This window comes from Citrus clementina, unplaced genomic scaffold (genome assembly GCF_000493195.1).
Source record: "Citrus clementina cultivar Clemenules unplaced genomic scaffold, Citrus_clementina_v1.0 scaffold_2, whole genome shotgun sequence".
In the NCBI taxonomy this organism is placed as follows: Eukaryota; Viridiplantae; Streptophyta; class Magnoliopsida; order Sapindales; family Rutaceae; genus Citrus; species Citrus x clementina.
Genome location: NW_006262688.1, coordinates 13505948 through 13527608, shown reverse-complemented (window position 1 = coordinate 13527608; position 21661 = coordinate 13505948). Strand labels below are relative to the sequence as shown.

At 32.6% G+C, this 21661-nt stretch overlaps 3 protein-coding genes across 7 annotated transcripts; 2 read left to right on the top strand and 1 right to left on the bottom strand.

The window, feature by feature from the left end:
- Nucleotides 1-115: 115 nt before the first annotated feature.
- LOC18052605 lies at nt 116-2063 on the top strand. The gene is made up of 3 exons (XM_006447009.2): nt 116-293; nt 379-897; nt 1403-2063. The coding sequence occupies exons 1-3, from the start codon at nt 230-232 to the stop codon at nt 1972-1974; spliced, it is 1155 nt and encodes a 384-aa protein (XP_006447072.1). The 5' UTR covers nt 116-229; the 3' UTR covers nt 1975-2063.
- A 528-nt stretch (nt 2064-2591) lies between these two features.
- LOC18052604 (protease HtpX homolog) lies at nt 2592-7218 on the bottom strand. Of its 4 annotated transcripts, XM_006447006.2 has the most exons (9): nt 6793-7218; nt 6516-6573; nt 6002-6069; nt 4942-5121; nt 4514-4610; nt 3793-3902; nt 3563-3696; nt 3308-3483; nt 2592-2804 (listed from the first exon to the last, which is right to left on the bottom strand). In XM_006447006.2, the coding sequence occupies exons 1-8, from the start codon at nt 7027-7029 to the stop codon at nt 3348-3350; spliced, it is 1020 nt and encodes a 339-aa protein (XP_006447069.1). In that variant the 5' UTR covers nt 7030-7218; the 3' UTR covers nt 2592-2804; nt 3308-3347. The 4 variants fall into 4 exon arrangements, with proteins under 4 accessions (XP_006447069.1, XP_024045828.1, XP_024045829.1 ...); XM_024190060.1 differs by having other exon boundaries at nt 2592-3483; XM_024190061.1 differs by lacking the exons at nt 2592-2804; nt 3308-3483 and having other exon boundaries at nt 3564-3668.
- Nucleotides 7219-19122: 11904 nt separating this feature from the next.
- LOC18053007 (transcription and mRNA export factor ENY2) lies at nt 19123-21410 on the top strand. 2 transcript variants are annotated; one of them, XM_006447004.2, is made up of 5 exons: nt 19123-19304; nt 19481-19568; nt 19703-19797; nt 20609-20685; nt 21046-21410. In XM_006447004.2, coding segments are annotated over exons 1-5 (336 nt in total). In that variant the 5' UTR covers nt 19123-19302; the 3' UTR covers nt 21120-21410. The 2 variants fall into 2 exon arrangements, with proteins under 2 accessions (XP_006447067.1, XP_024046877.1); XM_024191109.1 differs by lacking the exon at nt 19123-19304 and having other exon boundaries at nt 19440-19568.
- The last annotated feature ends 251 nt before the right edge of the window (nt 21411-21661 follow it).

The window sequence follows — 21661 nt, the reverse complement described above, 5'->3', positions numbered from 1 at the left end:
TTTTAAAAATAATAATAACGAAATTATTATAAATATTCAATAATGAAGGCCCACATTGCAAGTTGCAACTCATACGAAAAGTTCCGATGTGCTGTCTGAAACCCAGAATATAACTACATATGGAAGACTGTAATTCAAAGTCAACTCCTTGAGCACATGTTGCATAGTCTGTTCCAAATTAGAAGAATCGACATATGTAACACATAGGCGTTTCTCTTCTTCTCTAAGCATGAAAATGCAGCTTGAAATACTTCTTGTCCAGGTTCTCTTTGCAGGATTAGCATCTGCAGCAGGTAAAAGCAGTAATACACTTCAAGTTCACATAAAGACCACCCATTCTTTATTTTTTTAATTCTTTTCCTTTTCGTTTATCCACAGATATTTTGCAGAACCCAGATTTTGAATCTCCACCAACAAACTTAACACCAAATCGCAGCACCCCATTTGTGCTGTTGAACGGAAACAATACGATTCCAGGATGGACTTTTGAAGGGACCGTTCAATATGTTACAGCTAGTCAAACCATAAGACTTCCAGATAATGGACATGCCATACAACTGGCTCAAGATGGCAGAATCAATCAGACTTTCGCTGCCAATGGCGATGACCTGATTTATATACTTACATTGACCCTTGCCCCAGGCGGTCAGAATTGTTCAGCTAATGCAAATCTTGTGGCGTCAGCACCGGACAGCCACGGAGTCTACTCTTTGAAGCAGCATTATGGGAAGGAAACTTGGGAGAGCTATGGTCATTACTTGGGTAGCTGGGGTCAGGATGAGCCCATTAACCTTGTGATCCAAAGCCAATCAACAGAATCGGACGACAATTCTACATGTTGGCCAGTGATTGACATGCTGCTCCTCAAATCCAGCAAAACACTTGTTCAAGGCAATGGTAAGGGCATTTATATATCTACTAAACATATAGCCATAGGCCCCGCTTCATTATTTATTATTATTCAAAATCTTAAATCTTGATTATATATTGGATGGGTTCTGACTGCGAAGATTATCTCCAAAAACCTACCAAGGAAAGCGAATTAGTGCTTTCACTTATTCCAGTTGATAACACAGCTTCCATTGTTTTGATATGGTATACCATTTAACGCCTTATTGTTTGAGTCCCTTGAAATGGATGTCTTATTTAGAAACAAGGCGCCAAATTTTTTGAACACTTACAGTCTTGAGGCATTCAATTGTATATTTTGCGTATATGTAATGGCATTAAATTGTATATTTGGTTTATATATGCAGTCATACTGAAGTTATGTTTTCTAATTTTGGCGTGGACACACAGATAACTTATTGCATATATACAGTAATGGCATTCAATTGTATATTTGGTTTATATATGCAGTAATACTGAAGTTATGTTTTCTAATTTTGGCGTGGACACACAGATAACTTATTGCTGAATGGAGGATTTGAATTTGGACCAGATTTCCTGAGTAATTCTACTGAGGGAGTTCTACTAGAGTCAGCACCAAGTCCTATTCAATCTGCGTTGCAACAGTGGTCCGTGATAGGAACAGTCAAATATATCGACTCTAAGCATTTTTATGTCCCGAAAGGCAATGCTGCAATAGAGATTGTCTCAGTTTCAGCTGGCATACAGACAGCTACTACAATGCTCACCGAGGGTTCTGCATACAATTTGGATTTTACACTTGGAGATGCCAAGGATGCATGTGAGGGAATGTTTGTGGTAAGGGTTCAAGCAGGATCATTAGTTCAAAACTTTACAGTGCAAAGTTTAGGGACAGGATCTGCCATCAAACATTCAGTTACATTCAAGGCAGGTTCAGGTTCAACACCAATAAGTTTTATAAGCTACAACATAAACCAAACAAAAGATGGTGTGTTTTGTGGTCCTCTGATTGATGATGTGGTTCTGCGTGCCTCTCATGGATTTAAATTACAATTGAGGCTAGAAATTCTGATTTATGCTTTAGTTCTGGTAGCAATTCTGTGATAAGATTGATACTATTAAACATTTGTAATTTATAAGTTTAGCAGCCATTTGTTTTAGCATCATTCATTAAATCCTACTATTGTTCAGATTTCTACTACTTTCAGTAGATATATCTACAGCTTTTTCATTATTTTGAAAAAATCACAACAATCAGTGTGGCTGTTAACAACTCTTTTTATTAAGCAACATGCTCAGTGATATGCTGAATTTGCGGATAATATGCTTTATTGCAAGCATTTTTTGCCATATGATGGAAACCTGGTTAGCCTCTAAAATTCTCCCAGATGATTACTATGTTAGAACATTTTGCTCTTTTGCAGCAAAGAATCTAGGTAACGGTTAAGAACCAAAAATTTGACAGTATGTTATGATATTTGCCCTTCCATAATCACATTGTTGAAATAGCACTTATTCAGCTGCCAATTATTTTTTTGTATTTGACATTAAAAAACAAAATGATAATGTGTGCAGCTAGCTGAAATAACACTCAACATACAGTAAAACTTCATAAGTATTACAATAATACTTAACATTTTTATCCCATCAAAGCCTAGAAGTTTAAAATTAAAATGCACAATATTTTTTATGGTGTAAACAGAAATTGAAGAACAATCTGCTTCTATGGAACATCAAGTATGATAATGACTTTTCATACATATGCATTTGCTATACTTGCAAGCCAGTATAAGATTTCCTAATTGTAAATTTACAGTATCTAAGTGAAGATGTTTAGCTAATACTTTCTAAATCGCCAATGAAATCCGCTCTCCCATAGGTAGCAATGTGAGGAACCATATCATGCAAGCGAAAGAGAGAGCCTGAATAAGCATCTGAAGAAAATCAAAGTAAAAAAGCAATATAGATCGTGTGCATATATAGATGTTGTGTCAGGATGTGTCATTTCATGGGCTGGCCAATAGAAGAGCTATAAATTAGTTATGATTTATGAGCAACCTATCCTACCAATTTATGCCAGCAGAATATGCATAGAAGTATTAATTAGATAAAAATGGTTGAATTTTGAAGCATAGATATTTGGATTATAGCTCCAAGGTGTAATTTAATTGCATCAATCTAGTTGTGCCATATAGACAACTTAAAAGGTTTTATTTAATGACTTCATAACCAACATATTTTGAATAGGACAACACAATTTGTGGATGTAAATGCTTTTGGAAATCAAGCTAAAACAAACTATTGATTGTTAACTAATAATATAATTTTTTTTTTCTTAACTAATAATATAATTCAAAGCTAAGTATTTTATATCTTTTCATCTAACAGAATGCTGATGTTTTTGGAATCAAAAGGCAAATAAGAAGGGGCAACTAACCATGTAACTCAAAGCCTACTATACTATCTCCAGGGCAATGCTAAAAAGTGTGTACAGTGTTCATCTTCATCGCACGTTTCAGGAGAGATGCGTAGTCCTGACTTCTTGACCATGCATCAATTTCTCGGGCACGTAAAACCAGCAGTGGATGTGAGAGTTGCCTTGTTTGAGCATTTCTGAACAACAAAAAGTTAGACAACCAAGAAAAAACAGATTAACACAACTTATTGGAGGTCCACTCATGTTGTTGCACACCTTATGTACCACCCGACTGGACTTGAAGAAGCTTTGTCATAAGAGCGAGCTTGCTCCAAAAATGCATCCACATTCAATTGATCAGCCAAAGATGGACAGCCCCCAGCTAATTTCATTAAAACAGATATGACCACCTCTTGTAGGAATATAAAATAGAATCAGATACAAAAATGACTGAAAGGCAGAAGAGATTATATATTTTTTGGATTTAAGATGTCTGTTTTATATACCTTAGGGTCTTGGGAAACAAGAAGGGCTGCACGATCACACGTTAGTTCTGCTGCTCGCAACCAACGAAATAACTGTTCTTCTAAAGACTGAGCTATCATTCCTCCAATTCCTGAGCAAAACACAGGTATTCATACCACTAATAATGCATGTTGATCATTGGATCTACAATCCAACCATAATTATGTAACAATGAACTTTAACTGAAGTGCAGAATAAGGATCCACATGCATGCATACCAGTAATTAAAAGCCTCGGGTCAAATTATTACTAACTGTCACAAAGGATTGGAATTTTTAATTTTAGTTTGCAACTGGTGGTGATAAAACTCCTGAAGGTAGAAACTACTCTTGTCTCTTCACTAAATAACTACCCTTACCAAATGGGGAAAATGCCATGAAAACAACAAATTATTTGTACATACAATGTCATCACAAATGAAGCCATACAGATATTGTATGAACAATGCTCCATTTATAATGTTTCAAACAAATGGCATATTATAACTTTTATAATATCTATTAAAACAAGGGAAAAGAGTTCTTCTCAGTTAATTACAAACCGCTTAACCCTAGAATGTAAGATTTTTGCTGAAGCCCAATTAAATGTTTCAGTTACCCTTGTCACAATATGTTTAACACGATTTTTATGGAACAACAAGAAGATGACAGATGAAGCCATGTAATGTCAACCAAACAAAGAAACTGAAAAATAAAAACCTACCAGGTATAGTATAGGCCCCAAGGGTAAGAATATTTGCAAATGTGAGCCATACACCATGGTCGCATTTCAGATGGCCCAGCTCATGAGCCAGAACAGCCTATTTTTGAAAATCAAAAAGCAGAAAGTCAGTTGCATTTCTTCATTTGAAAGATGGAATAATTTCAAAGTAATAAGAAGTATAAAAATGTTAGTCTGCCTTTCTGTAATCATGTACATATTATATGTTCACTTTTGGTAAAACAAGATTACAAACAGAAATTAAGTCAGTTAACAGATATTTCTTGGAGTCAAATGTCCAAAGAAGATTTATTATGAGACCAGTCAGAAAATATAGCAAGGAATATCTAAGGTGCAGAAAAGGTGATTAAAACCAGAAAGTTAAAGTTACGAAATTATATGTATAATTGTAACAAGAAACAAGAAAAAACCTGCAACTCTTTTCTTGTCAGTAGCTCCACAAGGCTTGTATGAACAACAACAAATGGCTTTTTACCACTTATAGCCAACGTATATGCATTTGGAACAGGACTTTGACGGACATACAGATCAGGTGCCTCAAGGTTCAGAATTTCAGCAGCCTCAGTCATTAACTGATGAAGTTCAGGAAGCTAATACAAATAATAACAATTTAAATCAGTTGTATGGGCTAATTCATGTGAATTTTCTGGCTCATTTGACTAACATAATCTGAAAAATTAACTAAAGGACGACTAAAATTTTATTAATAATATCAGAGTAAATCAATACTATCACAATAAAAATCAACTAAAGGACAATTAAAAGTTTAGTAAGAATATCAGAGTAAATCAATACTATCACAATAAAAAATTAAACAATGAATGTACAAACATCTACAAAAAGAAATTGTATGCAATCTGCTAGGACAACGCAAAACATGTGAAGTAACCATGTTTGACATGACATCACAAATAAATACGTGGTTACAGGATGCTAAGCCATGGCTTCTGAATTCTAGTTGATATAAATACAGCATGCATGTTCCCAGAAGAGATTAGCTACTTTAGTCTATCAAATCTGTTGTAAGCCACTCTCTAAAGACCTAAAAGTAACAATAAAAGTTGTCTAAAGACCCAGGAAATTGTGAATTTCTTGTGGATATTCATGCAAGAACTGCTTCAGTTCCACCAGTCCTTGCTACATAGGAAAAGGCCCAAGTATAATTGCTGTATATTTTTCCATGAGTGAAAGTAAGAATTCATAATAAGGCACCATTTGACATAAGGGTTTGATATTAGAAATACTTGATTGTAGAAATACTTGATTGGATAACATAAGTTCAGAACCTTACAAATAAGATTGTCTTTTCTATAGTCACATCTCAAAATAACTTACTATAAAGGGAAAAATAATAGAAACCCAGTTCAAGATCTGAAACTTCACCGAAAGTTCATGTAGGTAACTAATAAAGATAAATATATCAACCAATATATCCATCTGACTCTAGGATGTTGTTCATTGAGTGTAAACCTGATTTTTCGAAACAAGAACTGAAGTTCCTATATTCTCTAGAAGCATGATTTGCTCCGTCACAGTTCCTGCAATAACAAATTCAAAGAAACTGCTTAATATTGAAATGTCACCAGAATAACAGTCATCGTCCAGCCCTTATTCCTCTAAGGCAAGGAGGTGTAGTAAAAGGCCTTTTTAACATGGATAAATGAGTTGAACTGCTCTACATGACAAATTATTCTAACATTCCAAAAATTAATGTCTTCATATGTCTATGTGACCATATAAGAACCCAATAACATCAAATTCAAGTAAAAGGGCAAATAAAGTGCATCAAATTTACATAGAACTGACAAGAAGAGCAGTATCATAGTCATGTTACATTGCTAGTTTTGAAACTTCAACTTCTGACTAGTGAATGAAGAGCACTATCATAGATAAATAATTGTAAACCATGAGACAATGATGCCATTACATTACGACAACATAATAGTAAAACATGGCATTGATTAAATAGTTAAAAGATAATTACCAAGTAGAGCCCGTCCCAAATCGTTTAATCCAGGAATTGCCCTCAATAGTAGCGTGTTCTGGCCAAAGAAAAAGAAAATAAAAGAAATCACAAATGAAGAAAATAAAAAATAAACTCTTTAATTCCTAGCGCCATTATGCTTTTGATTTTCAAGAAAAGAAAATACCATCCAAAAACACACAACATGATGGTAGTAATTAAAAGATTTTTCTCAAGAAATAAATACAACCCATCACCAAATGTAGCTCAAAGAAGAGGAATTTTAATAAAATTAAACCTGCTTGTCAAGTGGGTGCCGAAAATCATCAGCATCAAGATCACGAAACACAACAGAAGCAGCAGCTCTACAAACAGGAACCAATCTTATTCTTCGACTCTGCTTCATTGAACCGAACTTGAAATTCCCACTAAACGAGGTATGGTTTAGTTTATCAGATGAGACCCCATAGCTGAAACTGAGAGTCCTGGGCTTTTGAGTCGAGAAAAGAGAGGACGATAGAGTTACGGTGGCCATGGAAGAATTGATAAAAAGACCCAGGAAGTGAGATTAGGGATTTGATGATCAATCCAAGAAGAGTTTTAATTTGTTGGTGTTTGTTTAATTTTGCTAAATAATGCTAATGATTTTTATTTTGTTTGGATATTTTTGTGCGTATGTAGCTTTGTGTCCACAGCCAGACCTATGGCGACTGCTTGGCGCCATTTCGTTTTCCGTTGGTTGACTTACGCCGCACGAATGAAAGCCGTTAGTCATTAGCCGTGCGCACGCGATGATGTTTTTTTCTAAACGAACCCATTAAATTTCCCTAGACACCTATTTAAAAAAATAAATATATAATAATTAAAATTAAAAATCTCAAAACACTCATTTTCTCTCTCTACTTTACTATTTATACTTTTTACTATGTATTATTACATCTTAAGATCTCAGTTTCATTCATTTTTCCATTTATTCTTTTCTTTCTTAATAAATCAAACTCTATTTCTTCTTCCTATTACCATTCTTTTCCTTATTTATCTTAAATTTATTATTTTAAGTATAAATATGAAATATGAAGAAACTTTTATAATCTTCATGACTAGTAAAAATTGATTGACATTTTTTTATTATGATAGTTTTAAAAATAGTTTGTAATAACCACTGTGAAATTGATTTTGAGAAGTTAAAAATCAAACATAAATGTTTATTTTAAATTGAAAAAAAGTTTGAATTACTTATTGGAAAATTGAAAATTAGAAAAGAAAAAGAAATAAGGTTAATTAAGTAATTTTATTAACAATTATTTTAAAATAAAAAACGTAATGTAAATAAAGGGTTTAGAAAGGAAACTTATGCATGCAAATAGCCTCAACCCTTTTTTTTTTTTTTAATAATATCAACTACTTACAAGTCTTTTGGACCAAGATACTCCTAAAACTTTAAAATAAACAACACCAAACCTCTATGCAATAGCTAAATCCAATCTTCACACTCTAAAGAAGCACTCTCCATTTTACCCCTTCATATTCATCAAATAATAATTTTTATTTGAGCATGACAATAAAATTATCAACTGATTTAAAAAGCTATAAAAAAGTTAAGATTATAGTTCAATTTTTAATTTTTTGAGTGAGTTTAATATAAAGGGAAGTTCATTGGAATACAATACAAGTGTATTTGTTGAGGTCATACTATAGCCAAAGGAGGAAAGTCAGCAGCAGTCAACATGGAAGCACAACTGCCCAGCAATGATAGCTCAATAGTGCCAGCTCAGCACATTCTATTATGCATTCTCATCACGGCTTTAATAAGACTTAGTTAATAACTCGTTTTGTTTTATGTAAAACTAATACTATAAATAGTGATTGTATTATATATTTGTTAGTTGAATAATATTTTCTAGATCTGAAAAAAAAAATTATATCATTTTCTTTGTTTCGAAACAAAAGTCTATAAATAATTTTAAACTTTTCTTTCATGGTATCAGAGCTAGGCATGGCCAGCTCAAGTAATCAAAACACACAAAATGCAAGTCAACCTTCACAAATCATTTTTTCTTTTATCACTCGAATGAACCTTGATCAATCGAATTATATGATTTGGAAATCTCAAGCTCTTTCTTCCATAGAGATAATCGGCTTGAGTGATACATCAATACAGATACATCAGCACCAAAATGATTTATTTCTCGTCATGAAGCTAATAGATCTACTCAGCAAACTGACAACCCTGCATATTTGAATTGGCAAGCACAAGATCAAGAGCTTCTTAGCTTATTACCCTCTTCTCTTAGTGAAGGTATTATTAGCCTTGTTCTTAATTTAGATTCTTCATTTGTTGTTTGGAAAACAATTGAAAAGAAGTTTGGAGTTCAATCACATGCTAAAGTCCTTTAACAAAAATATGAGGTGAGTTTATTTAGGAACGATTTACTAAGTCTAGAGGATTATTGCTTAAAAATGAAAGTTATGGTTGATAGATTAGCCTATCGTTGGCAGTCCATTATCATAGAAAGATTTGATGTCACGTATCTTAAATGGTTGAGGGCCTCGTTATCTTGATGTTGCTACCTTAATTACTAGTACTACTATGGGCTTCGATGATGCATGCACATTATTGTTAATACATGAATCTAAATTAGAACAAGCTCAAAAAGATCAAAATGTTAATAGTGTGTTTAATGCCAATTATGCTCATATAAGAGGAAATGCCAAAAGAAAAGGGTATAGGGTAGATACTAGGACCATTTTTATCGTATTTTTGGTGGCCAGGGCAATGTTGATAACAGGGGAATGTTTCACAATATTTACCTCAGAGGCTTCCCTTCTAATCATGGTCTATTTGGTAATAGTTTTAATAGAGGACAACATATTGTCACTGGATGAGTGTTTGAGCGGTCCGCAACAATATGCCAACAAAATCTAAACTATGTGTTCCTTTTCTAATATGTCAATTGGTGCAGCTATGTTTCCATGAAGCTTCTGATGAATCATTGGCTATTACAATGTTAGATTTGGTTTTAAGTTAAATCATACAGCTGATGCTTTCTGAAATTGATATCATGAGAACTTTGTACATGCACCATCAAAACATTTTAAAAAAGGTAAAAGTGTGAGATATGACCAGCTATGATCTTGGTTTTAATTTTAGGGGTTCTTCTCCTGACTACGTTATAGCCAACTATAAAAATAGTCCTTAATTCTATCCTAGTTGTTATGCTTACACACCAAAACCTTATGCTTATATGCCTCGATGTACCTACAAACTAGACTCAACATACATGCCTGAAGTTAAAGTTGTTTTTGTTGTAAATTTTAAAAGAGTTGCTGATAATAGATAGTATTTTGATAGTAGTACTTACCATCTTACTAATGGTATTGCTAATATATAAATTCGTGAGAAGAGTTTAAAAGTTGAAGATCAGCTACAAGAAATGGACAATGTTTGTCTATTACTCGTATTTGAAATACATGTCTATATTGTAAAGGTTCACTACAATATCGAAATCACACACATATTACACTAAAAGATATATTGCTTATTCCTTTTACTACAAAGAACCTTTGAATATTTCAAAACGTACAACTCATGTAAAACTTATTATTAAATTTCTTTGTAATATTTATTTTCCGAAGGACAAACTAAGGGGGCATGTTCTTCTACAAGGTCTTCCTAATAAGGGACTTTATAGACTATTACATCATTCTAATTCATTATCTACTGCAATTCCTTAATCCTGTCTTTCTCAAGTTCAATCTAGTACACCTTTGTCCATGCCGTCATTTGTCAATTTTCATTTTGATGTTAAGTCTCTTTATTATTCTGTTTTGAATTTTGTTAAAACTATTGTCGATAAAAGTGCTCAGTCCTTTAAACATTGCTTTCATACCACTACAACTCCTTATTATCAAATTTTTAATGAAATAACTCTTCTATATATGAGATTTGGTTATTAAAGCAATCAAATATTGATGCATTTGTTGAAAACTTGCACTATCATCTCAAAAGGATCTCAAGTTGTTATTTACTATTTTTTTGTGCAACATGTTAGTTAGGTAAAGATCATAAGCTTCACTTTCTTACTATCGAAACAATAACTACTCAAGAGTTTGAACTTATAAATACAAATTATGGGGACCCTCTCTTGCTTTGTTCGAAAATAACTATAGATATTATATTAGTTTTTTAGATGACTTTGGTCAATACACTTGAATTTACCCTGAAGACATAAATATGAAGCTTTAAAAGTATTCAAGCTGTTTAAATTGCTGGTTGAGAATCAGTTCAATAAAACCATTAAGATGCTACAATCTAATTGGAGGAGGGAGTATAGAGTGTTCAATAACTTTTTAAAACAAAATGATATATTCCAACACTTTTATCCCTACATACACCACTAAAATGGCCTAGTTGAAAAAAAAATATAGGCATATAGTTAAATTTGGCCTATTTTACTTGCTCAAGCCAAATTACCATTCAAGTTTTGGTGGGATGCTTTCCATATAGCTATTTATCATGTAAATAGGCTATCCACTCTTATACTTAAATACTTGTCATCATATGTGAAGCTTTTTAAACACAAACCTAAATACACTATGCTAAAATGTCTTGATTCTATTTGTTATCCGTATATGAAAGACTACAATAAACATAAATTTGATTATCATTCCAGTAAATGTATCTTTATTGGTTACAACCCTTCCCACAAAAGATACAAGTGTTTACATCCCTTAGGTCAAGTTTATATTGCTAGGCATGTCATTTCTTATGAGAATATGTTTCTTTTTATTACTGATACTATTTTTCAGTCATCACATATTCTCATATCTTCTTCATCTTACATATATACATAACAGCAAGTTAATAACTTGTATACTCTTCAATATTATTTTAATGATAGCTTTAATCTTAGTCCATTAGCAAGTTCTAATAGTAGAGATATCAAAAACTCAGTAAGAACTACACATACAAATAATCAAGGAAATCAGCAACAATCTTCACATATACATCAATCACAAGAAACATAATCCAACACTGATTACTTAATCCACTTAACCAAGAACCAACAAATGATTCACTTCTTTTAAACACTACTCAACTAAATCATTCCCAAAACACACGTAAAATGATTGCCTAAAACAAAATAAGTGTATTCAAACCAAAGGTTTATACAGTTGTCCTTGTGAACAAATGACCAAATAAAGTGAAATAAGCAATGGCTGATAAAAAATGGTTTCAAGCCATGAAAGATGAATATGATGCTTTGATAAAGAATGGTACATGGATCATGGTTCCCAATACTTCTCCTTATTGAATTGTTGATAACAAATAGGTGTTCATAATTAAGTACAACACATACGGCAATGTAACTAAATACAAAGCATGACTAGTTGCATAAGGGTTCCAACAAGTTATAGTAAATTACTTTGAAATATTTAGCCCTGTAGTTAAACCATCAACAATGAGAGTTGTTTTGAGTTTAATAGTGATATACGACTAGAAGATAAGACAAATAGATGTTAATAATGTCTTTTTAGAGCTGCTGATGAATTATATGAAATTTATATGCATCAGCCTAAAGGGTTTGAAAAGTCACAATATCCTGAATATGTTTGCAAGTTGCAAAAGGCTCTCTATGACTTGAAATAAGTCCCTAGAGATTGGTATGAAAAACTCAAGAGTTATTTAATACAGGGGGCATTCAAAACTCAAGGGCTTATAATAGGCAAAGACTCCATGATCAGGGTATTGATATATGTTGATGATATTCTTATTACAAGCACTCATAAGTTGTTTTTGAAGAGTTTATATCAAAGTTTAGCACTATATTTGTGTTGAAAGATTTGGGTATTCTATCTTATTTTTTTGGTATAGAAGTTTTGTATGCAGATTGAGAAATTTATTTGTCTTAAAAGAAATATATCATAGACTTACTCACTAAGGCAAAATGTTAAATTGTAAAAGAATTGAAACACTTATAAGCACAAGGTTTAAGCTTTAAAGAGAAGTAAAGGGACTATTAGGACGATACATTGATGCAAGATGCTATAGAAGCATAGATGGTGGCTTGCAATATCTCATTTTAACCAGACCAAAAATATCATTTGTTATACATAAGCTAAGTCAATATGTGGGTAGTCCTACACTTTAGCATCTAATGACTTACAAGCGAGTATTAAGATACTTAAAGGAGACATAAGATTATGGCTCGAAGTTTAGTTCAAAATGAGAAATGAAACTGACTGATTCACAAATGAATACTAGCCATGTGACTTAAATGACGAAAAAATCTATTGGGCCTAATGTATATATTTAGGAAATAATTTAATCTCCTGGTCATCAAAGAAGCAATTTGTAGCAATTAGATCTAATGCAGAGAGTGAGTAGTTGACATGGCTGCAATAATTGTTCAGTGAAATGGGAGTACATTGTATATCAGTTTCACATATTTGGTGTGGTAATAAGAGTGCCATTAAGTTAGCCGAAAATCCAATCTATCACTCAAGAACTAAACACATTAAGTTGTATATACACTTTCTTAGAGACAAAGTACTTGCAAAAGGGCTTGAAATCAACTATATACCAAGTGAAGAGCAAATTCCAAACATCTTAAGCAAACTACTTTTATTCATCCAATTTAATTTTTTTTAAAGCCAAACTTAATGTGCAACCTTACCTATTAAGTTTGAGGGGGCAGTTAAGAGAGTGCAACCAAATAAGGAAAGTCAGGAGCAGTCAAATGTGGAAGCTCAGCTTCCTAGCAGTGATAGCTCAACCTTGCTAACTCAAGACATTCTGTTATGCATTTCCATCACATGCTTTAATAAGATTTAGTCAATAGCAGATTTTATTTTATGTAGAACTAAAATGATAAATAGCGCCTGTATTAGATATTTTATTAGTTGAATAATATTTTTCAGATCTGAAAAAGAAATTTTTATCATTTTCTTTGTTTCCACACATAAGCCATTAAGTAATTTTAAACTTTTCTTTCCACATTAAATGGTTAATGTGAGTTGATAGATTTATAAATAAGTAAAATTATGTAAAACTCTGACCAAATCAGGTGTTTCACAATCTTAAAAGACAAAACCCACAATCCGAGTAATAAATGCGTCAGCCAGACTTACAAGCCCTTGTGATCTAGGTGACTAATGCCTATTGCTCGGGTGACAACTAGGGTTGGCAATGGGACGGGATGAGATGGGATTTACCAATCCCAGACCCATCCCGTATATGCAAATGGGATGAAAAAACGTCCTAGTCCCGTCCTTATATTTTTTTTAGGACAAAAATATGTCTCAATCCCGTCCCAAAAGAGATGGGATCCTGCGGGATCCCATCCCAATTGGAAAAAATTTCATTATTAATCGGTAATGAGACGGGATGAGACGGAATTTGTCAATCCCACTCCCGTCCCACATATGTAATTCGGATAAAAAAATATTCCACTCCCGTCCCAAATTTTTTTATAGGACAAAAATATGTCTCAATCCAGTCCCAAATGGGATGGGATCCCGCAGGATCCCATCCCATCGGGAAAAATTGCCATCCATAGTGACAACAAGTATTTTAAGTAACGGGCATCTCGTCTCATTTTTTTCCTGCGCAATATCTTGCAAGTGAAAGATATTATAAGCAGGAAGAAAGATATTATGACCAGGAAATTCTTGAGCAATGTCCTTATCGCTCAATTTTTGGCAAGTTGTCATCTCACTTGATTTTGAAATTCGATTCATTTTTACTACCACTCTTCTATTTTTACTATATCTTTTTTAATTTTATAATTCTAAAAAGTTCGAAAGTAATGGTAGACGGCATGTTGTCGCCTATATTGCAATAGGCGTTGGCATGCGATCGCCTATGGGCAAATAGGCCATTTGGGCAACACTGACATCATGCCCACATTGCCCAAGTTAGGATTGCGCAAAGTACCTAAGCCATCAAAGCTTGGCATGAGCAAAATGCACATAACAAATAGTTAATGCAGACATTCTACTCACATTGTCGAAGCTTGGCATGGGCAAATGCGCACACCGTTTTTGGGTAACATAAGCCATATGACTATATCTTGAAAGATTGGCATATCAATCTTCTCTTCAAACTCATTTTAACAGACATTTTAAGTAAAAATTTCTTAAAGGCATTTTACAAACCTTAATGTTAAGAAGATTTCCATTTTCATGTCTGATACATGTCCTAATGCTTAACTATCACCAATATTAATTCAATAAACAACTTAAACAATGTTTAATGAACAAAACTAATGGAAACAAAATAACATCGCGAAATGAAGCTAAGCAAGATCTTAAATTAAGAGGAGAAAAACCATGATTTGAAGTTGCACAAAACTCTTAAAGAAAGTAAAGCGACCATCAAATAAAGGAAGTTGCCATAGAAAGAGGACATATTTGATTTGATTTATGTGATCACGAAATGAAGCTGAACAAAAATGTCAAAGAAAGTTCAACTGTCATCGAAGAAAGAAAGTTGTCAAATGTGTAAATCACACAAAATCAATGTCAAAAGTGAAGGTAGCTGCAGTCGGATTTGAAGGTTTTGCTTAAGTGGGTTTGGACGAAGTGGGCAATCACTTTGTGCCAACTTGATGTTTTCACACTATAAGAAAAAAGACTTACTAGGAAGTGAATGACAATTGTCCTTACTATTATTTTAGCTAGCATCAAGAAAAGATGACTAAATAATATCTTTCTAAGGTTTGTAATAGATATTACCAATCACACTTATAACATTTTTTGGAGTAAAGTAGAACAATTTTGAATGTGACTCTTTTTTTTTAATTTCATACTTCTTTTTTTTGAAATTTTGGTGGGAAATTTTAAATATGTGAAAATGAAATTTATAATTAACAAAAATATTTTTTACAATGAATTGGAAAATCACATATGTTAGTAAGAAAATTGACTGCTAATTTTAGTACGAAATCTAATTAGAACCATTATTTGTAATGAATGATTTTTTTATCACAAAACTATAATCAGTATAATTTAAAAAAACCTATAATTTATTTTAATATTTAAAATTTCAAAATCCACAAATTAATTAGATTCTTCAAATTAATATTGACATTATAAAATCATTAACAAAGAAGACAAAATGAATAACAAGAAATAATTATTGATAATTGTCAACAAAAATTAGGATTTCTAACAAAAAGAGTGAAGTCTTCAACAATGGCAGTCAATGAGGAGTTCTAGTGGAGCTCAAATGGTGGTGAGTGAGAATGATAGATGAACGGTGTCGAAATTAAGGGCTCGTTTGGTATTGTTTTTGAATTTATATTTTATAAAAATAAAAATGAAAATGAAAATGGTGTTTTGCAGTGCTGTATTTCAAATTTAAATATGCGTTTGGTATAATTTTTTATATCCTGTATTTTAAAATTGAAAACAGTAATATGCGTTTGGTGGACACATTTAAGAGGATAAAAACAGTGAATATGTGTTTGGTAATATCATTTTCAAAAACAGTTTTTATTAAATATTTAAGTCATATTTATGAATAAAAAGTAATTGTTTAACTAATACATACACAACTATTCCACAAATAGTTTAAACAAAATAATTATAAAAAATTACACGATAATAAAATTTGAGTATCAGCATTAATTAAAAAATGTTTATATTGTCATTTTTTTTACACTAATTAAGATATTATAACACATGATTTAAACATAATAATTATAAAAAATTACATAATGGACGTCATGCATTACATGTATACTCATGCCATATTGAAATTCTATTTCCTATACCATTCATCTCTGCAATTCAGATTTCATATCAAATCATTCATTAAAAGAATTAAAATACAACAATATGTAATTTACAATATTCACATTTAATCAATGGCGAATACAGTAACAATTTAAGTTATTTACAAATCCAGAGCTTGGGACCATGCCCTTAGTATTGCTTGCTGCGATGGAAGGCCTTGCCTCAGTCTCACTTGCCATTGTGACTTCGTTTGGGTTTCAGGTGCTTTGTCGAATGCAATAACTACCTATGAAGTGAGGGTGGTTGGTAGACATCAGCCATCAAGTAAAAAGTGCTTGTTTAGCAAAGAAGATGCAAAAGCACAGTAGTTCCAAACATAACATAAAGCCAACACAAAACCAAATTGTCCAAAACACAGAACTGAAAATAATATATGGTATATGTATACATAGGTGCCCAGTGTATTTCATATCCAATCACAACCATTTTGCAGTAATTTCAACTAAGTATCTGCCATTTGAATTAATCAAGCCTATTTGACAGAAGTCATTCTTTCTATCCCCAGACAACTCTATTTCAACCTTCAACTATTTATCTGCCATTGCACTATTTTTAGAATTATCATCCTTTATTCACCCAAATTCTTTACAACCCAAGTGAATTAAATATACTCAAATCTAAACAAGAAACCCGAATTCACCCAGGATAACATAAGATTGGGTGTAAATTAAAGCCCTATTTATATTTGATCAGTGCTTGGCGAAGCTTGGATTCTTGACGATGGTCACAGGGCAAGACGCAAGTTATTAACAGCCCATGATAGAGCAAATTTGCTGCTCAGCGAAAAGTCCAGTGCCACTCCGATCTTCTTGTCCCCTGCCATTTTTAAAATTGATTGAGAACAAACTTCATGTCCTTGTCCATGCTACGAAAGTATGAACAAATAATCAATTCCAAAATTTTGGCATAAACTAAGGGAATCCACAATATAACATGCTTTAAAAAACAATTTCTCAAAATTATTCAAATAATTAGTCAAATAATTACTCAAAATTTGCTTAAATAAAACAAATACCAGCAAGAGAAAAGGCTGAGAGAGCAACGGCAGTCCAGGCGATCAAGACAGAGCAGCAGCAGCTAGACTGAGACAGAACAACAGTAGCTACGTGGAGACGGAGCAGCAGCGACCACAGCGGAGACGGAGCTGCAATAGTGGCTGAGATAAAGTTGCAGCGGTAGCAGAGACGAAGGACAACAGTTGGCACACCGTGAGAGAGTAGATCGGGAGAGATAAGGAGAGAGTGTGTGTTGTTGGATGAAGATAAGGAGAGAGAGGACAAAGATCTGCTGTAAGATCGAGAAAGAATGGGGGTGGGGGGGAGAGAGAGCTGTTGACGAAGAGAAACAGATGAGGAGATATAGCCATGAGCTCATGATTTTGTTTTTTAATTTATTTTTGAGTTTAGACTTGTAATATTTAGAGAACATGTTTAACATGTTTTCACAATTGTAGTTATAAAAGTGTAATCTGGATTCCTTATTTTGTAATTTGTTCTATGAAATTAATGCACCAAACATGTATCTTTGTGGATTCTGAAAACGAAAACAAAAACAAGGGGTGAAAAAGGGTACCAAACAGGCCCTAATTTACTAGCTTTGGTTTCCTCAGTTTCACTTCCACATGCATGTATGTCTAATTACTTCCAAAATCAATTAATCTTTAATGCTCTCAAATTGAACTTTCTCATGCCCTTTTTATCCATATTTTCCAATTAATTCCCTATTCAACAAAATAATTTACTTACTTAAAAATAACTAGCAATTATGTAATTAAGGGTAAAATATGTATATATTATATGCTCATCAACTGTTCTGTCTTAACCAAAATTCTCGGTTCAAGTCTTGGGAATGCAGTTACGTTAAATGCTTATTGGGAGAACTTTGTCGTTCTAGTGGTTCTACCCGACTCGAATTTGGTTTAGTCGAGACCCAATGCGATCTTCGGATACCATATGATTTAATATACAAAAAAAAATGAATTGACATTTTACTAGTGAACAAATACATAATTGTAACTAAGGGTATTTTAATAATTTGTAATAATTCATTCCAATTAGAAAACAAAATATATATATCAATAGAAATACAACTCATTGTGATTTCGATCCGTGCAACTCAAGTAAACAATGATTCTGATTTTCATTCTTTATTGCAATTTTCACCCATTTTGATTTCTGTCCATTCTAATTTCAGTGAAGTAAACGCACCACAAATGTAACATCATTTATATTACATGTTATTAATTTCAACTAGATACATGTAATATGACTACTATACAACTGCACCTTTCTAGGGTTTACCATACTCCTTCCTATATATTAATAAAAATTAATAAAATCTTATCATTTGACGATTTCCGTACTGTGGGCATAGGGTGTCTTGGTATGTTATCTGTCACAATTATATTTATGTTTGGTACAAATACTTGATTCATCCTTGGAAAATAAAAATAATAATTTTGAGTCACAAATTCTTATATAAATTTATTGTATAAAAAATTAAATATCACAACTATATTTATTAGATAAAAATACTTCATGACACACATAATTTGTTTTAACAAACGCATTTATATAAGAGTAATGATAGAGTTACAACCATTTTATATGAATAAGTATGTATAAATTAATATAATATGAGGAGATCATTGTTATAAAATTACTATAGGCTCACATAATTTAAAAAAATAACTGTTATTATTTTTAATGAATTTTTCTATCACACATCGATTTACATAATTAATTTGTATAAAATTATTTCTAGCTCCATTATAAGTATTGTTTATACGATATCAATTTGTAAAAAATGAGTTTGTGCAAATCCTTATTCATAAAATTATAAAAATAACACAGCAGAGAAACAGTTCGGCAGAGCAGAGGTATAAAAACGGTACGTTTAGTGTCTAATCGGGCACAAATTCCGCCTCTCATCTCTTCTTCTGAAGTTGGGCAAAATCTCAAGAGAGTTCTAGATTTCTAAAATTTGGGTCTTTGCCTTTAGCCATTAACGAATGTAAGTAATTCTCTAATATTCTTCAATTCCTAATGTCTGAAAAATAAAAACTTTCAGCTTTTTCAGGGATTTTTTTTTTTTTTTTTTTACAATCGTGAAAATGAAAATTAACGGATTTACAAATAACAAGTGTCGTTTCTTTTGTATTTGATGTCTTTTTATGTTGTGGGTAAAAGGAGAAATTCGGTGAATCGGCCCCCAACGCCTGATGCAGTAGAAGACCAAGAAAAAGAACCTACTCTTCAAGAAATTATCAACATCAAGGTTTTTTTTTTAAAACTTTTTTTCTATTTAATATTATGTTACTTAGCAGTAATTATTGGTATTACAATGGATATTTTGATTGTTTTTTGGTGGAATTTCTTTTTTAAATGGGTATCATTTGTTTTTATTGATAGATGATTGAGAGTGGAGAAAAGGAGAAGTTAATGGAGCTTTTGCGGGAAAGGCTTGTTGAGTGCGGATGGAAAGATGAAATGAAAGCACTTTGCAGGTTTTAGCTACTTCATTTAGCTATTAATTATTTATTCTTTACATGACTTTTGTTTGTATCAAGTCTAATGATTGCCCTGGTTTCTTGTTTGTTGGCAACTCTTAGGCTGGTTTGTGGGGTGTTTTAATACGAAAATGTAAATGGAAAATTTGATAGTTTTAAAGGAGTAGTGTCCAAGATAAGGCGTGGTTGATTGGTGGGAAGTGATAATGGTAGTTAGTGTAGCCAATGAGAGTGGATGATTTGAATAAGATGTGTTAGAAGCCTATGCAATTCTAATACATCTTAGGAGGAGAAAAAATTTTGGGACACCAAGTCAAATTCAACCAAAAACGCACAGTATAATACATATTTGGTTCAGGCATGGATTAGGATTAAGATGCAAGTGAGGGAGCCACATGGGGATGAGGACTGCTAGGATGCAGTGAAGGATGATGTGTAATGAATGATAGTGAATTTCCATTAATGCAGTGTCTTCGATTGCTCAATGCAAAAAGTTTAAATCCAATGTTGTGAAAACATATGCTTTATGTGGTAGCTCTCGAATCATGCTTAGGATTTAGGAAGGTGTTAATTGTGGTTGATCATTTGCCTTTTCTTAAGACAGTTTAGAACTACCAGTTTTGTTGACTATAATACTTCCCACAAACATGGACATTTTTCTCCTTATTGTGTCCACGAGATATGACTTGCTGAAAAGAAACAGCCAATAGCATTTTCTTGTCCTATAAGTTTATTAGATGAAGCTTTGCATGATTCTGATTCTAGTGTGTTTTGTTTCAACATTTGAAAATCTCTTTTGACTCATTAGGGCATATATAAAGAAGAAAGGTACAAATAATGTCACTGTGGATGATCTTGTACATGTAATCACCCCAAAGGGCAGAGGTAAGGATTTCTTTCTTTTCCAAATTTCTTTTTAAAAAAAATAAAAATTTATGATCATCTGCTTGGAAATTTTCTCTACTACTTGCAGTGTTTAGCACATCCATATGTTGCTTAAGGCTAGTTATCAATTTAGGGTTTTAATAACCAATAATAAAGGAAGAGGAATGTGGTTTCCCCAAGTTAATTTGGTAAATCCTTACTAGCATCGATGAACTATCACGCTTTAAGAAAAATCAATGCAATCTTTTAATTTTGTAATTTAATTATACTGATATATTTTCCCTTCATTTTTTCCCCCCTCTTTTTGGGTGTAAAGAATTGGTATATCAGATGTTAATCTTGTCACTTTTTACCATGCAGCTTCAATTCCTGATTCCATAAAGACTGAGCTGTTGCTGAGAATTCGTGCTTTTCTTGCATCGGCTGCACTTTAAATGCACCAGAATGGTTTGACTTGTGTGAAGTCATGAAGCTATTGTCCAGTGGTTTTGGGAAAAATTCTGTGTAGCTTTCATATTTAGATACTTATAATTTCTGTGTGGTGGAGGCTGCTATGATTCGCTTAGGAATAGCAGAATGCCGCAAAATTGAGGAAATACAATATTACGCAACGAAGCAAGAGAAGGTTTTATCATACAATGATGTTAGCATAGGGTCTGAAAATCAATTTGTTGTTTTCACACTTTGTAACAAATGTTTTGATGTTTTCATACTTAATGTTCGAATGTCTGGCTGTGGATTGTTGATTTTGTAGTACTAAGTTGCCAGGTTTGAAATGAACCCGTGGGCTGTAGTCTTCTGAATAATTTAAGTTCGATAATTGAACAAGTGTTCTGGTTCATGCAAAATTTTCTTTCATTTAATTTTTATATTCAAAGTTCAAAGTTTGCAGGAAAAGACAACCAATTTGTTTTGGGCAAGAGGTCTGTACACCCGTGACCCGTCCAATGCTTTTGAGTCGAGAACTACAGACAGA

What these genes read in the sequence shown, in the direction of transcription:
- LOC18052604 (XM_024190060.1), bottom strand. Translation starts at nt 7,029, where the DNA reads ATGGCCACCGTAACTCTATCGTCCTCTCTTTTCTCGACTCAAAAGCCC. An exon ending in TTCTTGTTTCGAAAAATCAG is followed by an intron (nt 5,122 to 6,001) that starts GTTTACACTCAA and finishes TATTTGTATTAG; the next exon opens with CTTCCTGAACTTCATCAGTT. An exon ending in TGGGGCCTATACTATACCTG is followed by an intron (nt 3,903 to 4,513) that starts GTAGGTTTTTAT and finishes TGTTTTGCTCAG; the next exon opens with GAATTGGAGGAATGATAGCT.
- LOC18053007 (XM_024191109.1), top strand. Translation starts at nt 19,455, where the DNA reads ATGTCTTTTTATGTTGTGGGTAAAAGGAGAAATTCGGTGAATCGGCCC. An exon ending in GAAATGAAAGCACTTTGCAG is followed by an intron (nt 19,798 to 20,608) that starts GTTTTAGCTACT and finishes TTGACTCATTAG; the next exon opens with GGCATATATAAAGAAGAAAG. An exon ending in AATCACCCCAAAGGGCAGAG is followed by an intron (nt 20,686 to 21,045) that starts GTAAGGATTTCT and finishes TTTACCATGCAG; the next exon opens with CTTCAATTCCTGATTCCATA.
- LOC18052605 (XM_006447009.2), top strand. Translation starts at nt 230, where the DNA reads ATGAAAATGCAGCTTGAAATACTTCTTGTCCAGGTTCTCTTTGCAGGA. An exon ending in AGGATTAGCATCTGCAGCAG is followed by an intron (nt 294 to 378) that starts GTAAAAGCAGTA and finishes GTTTATCCACAG; the next exon opens with ATATTTTGCAGAACCCAGAT. An exon ending in AACACTTGTTCAAGGCAATG is followed by an intron (nt 898 to 1,402) that starts GTAAGGGCATTT and finishes GTGGACACACAG; the next exon opens with ATAACTTATTGCTGAATGGA.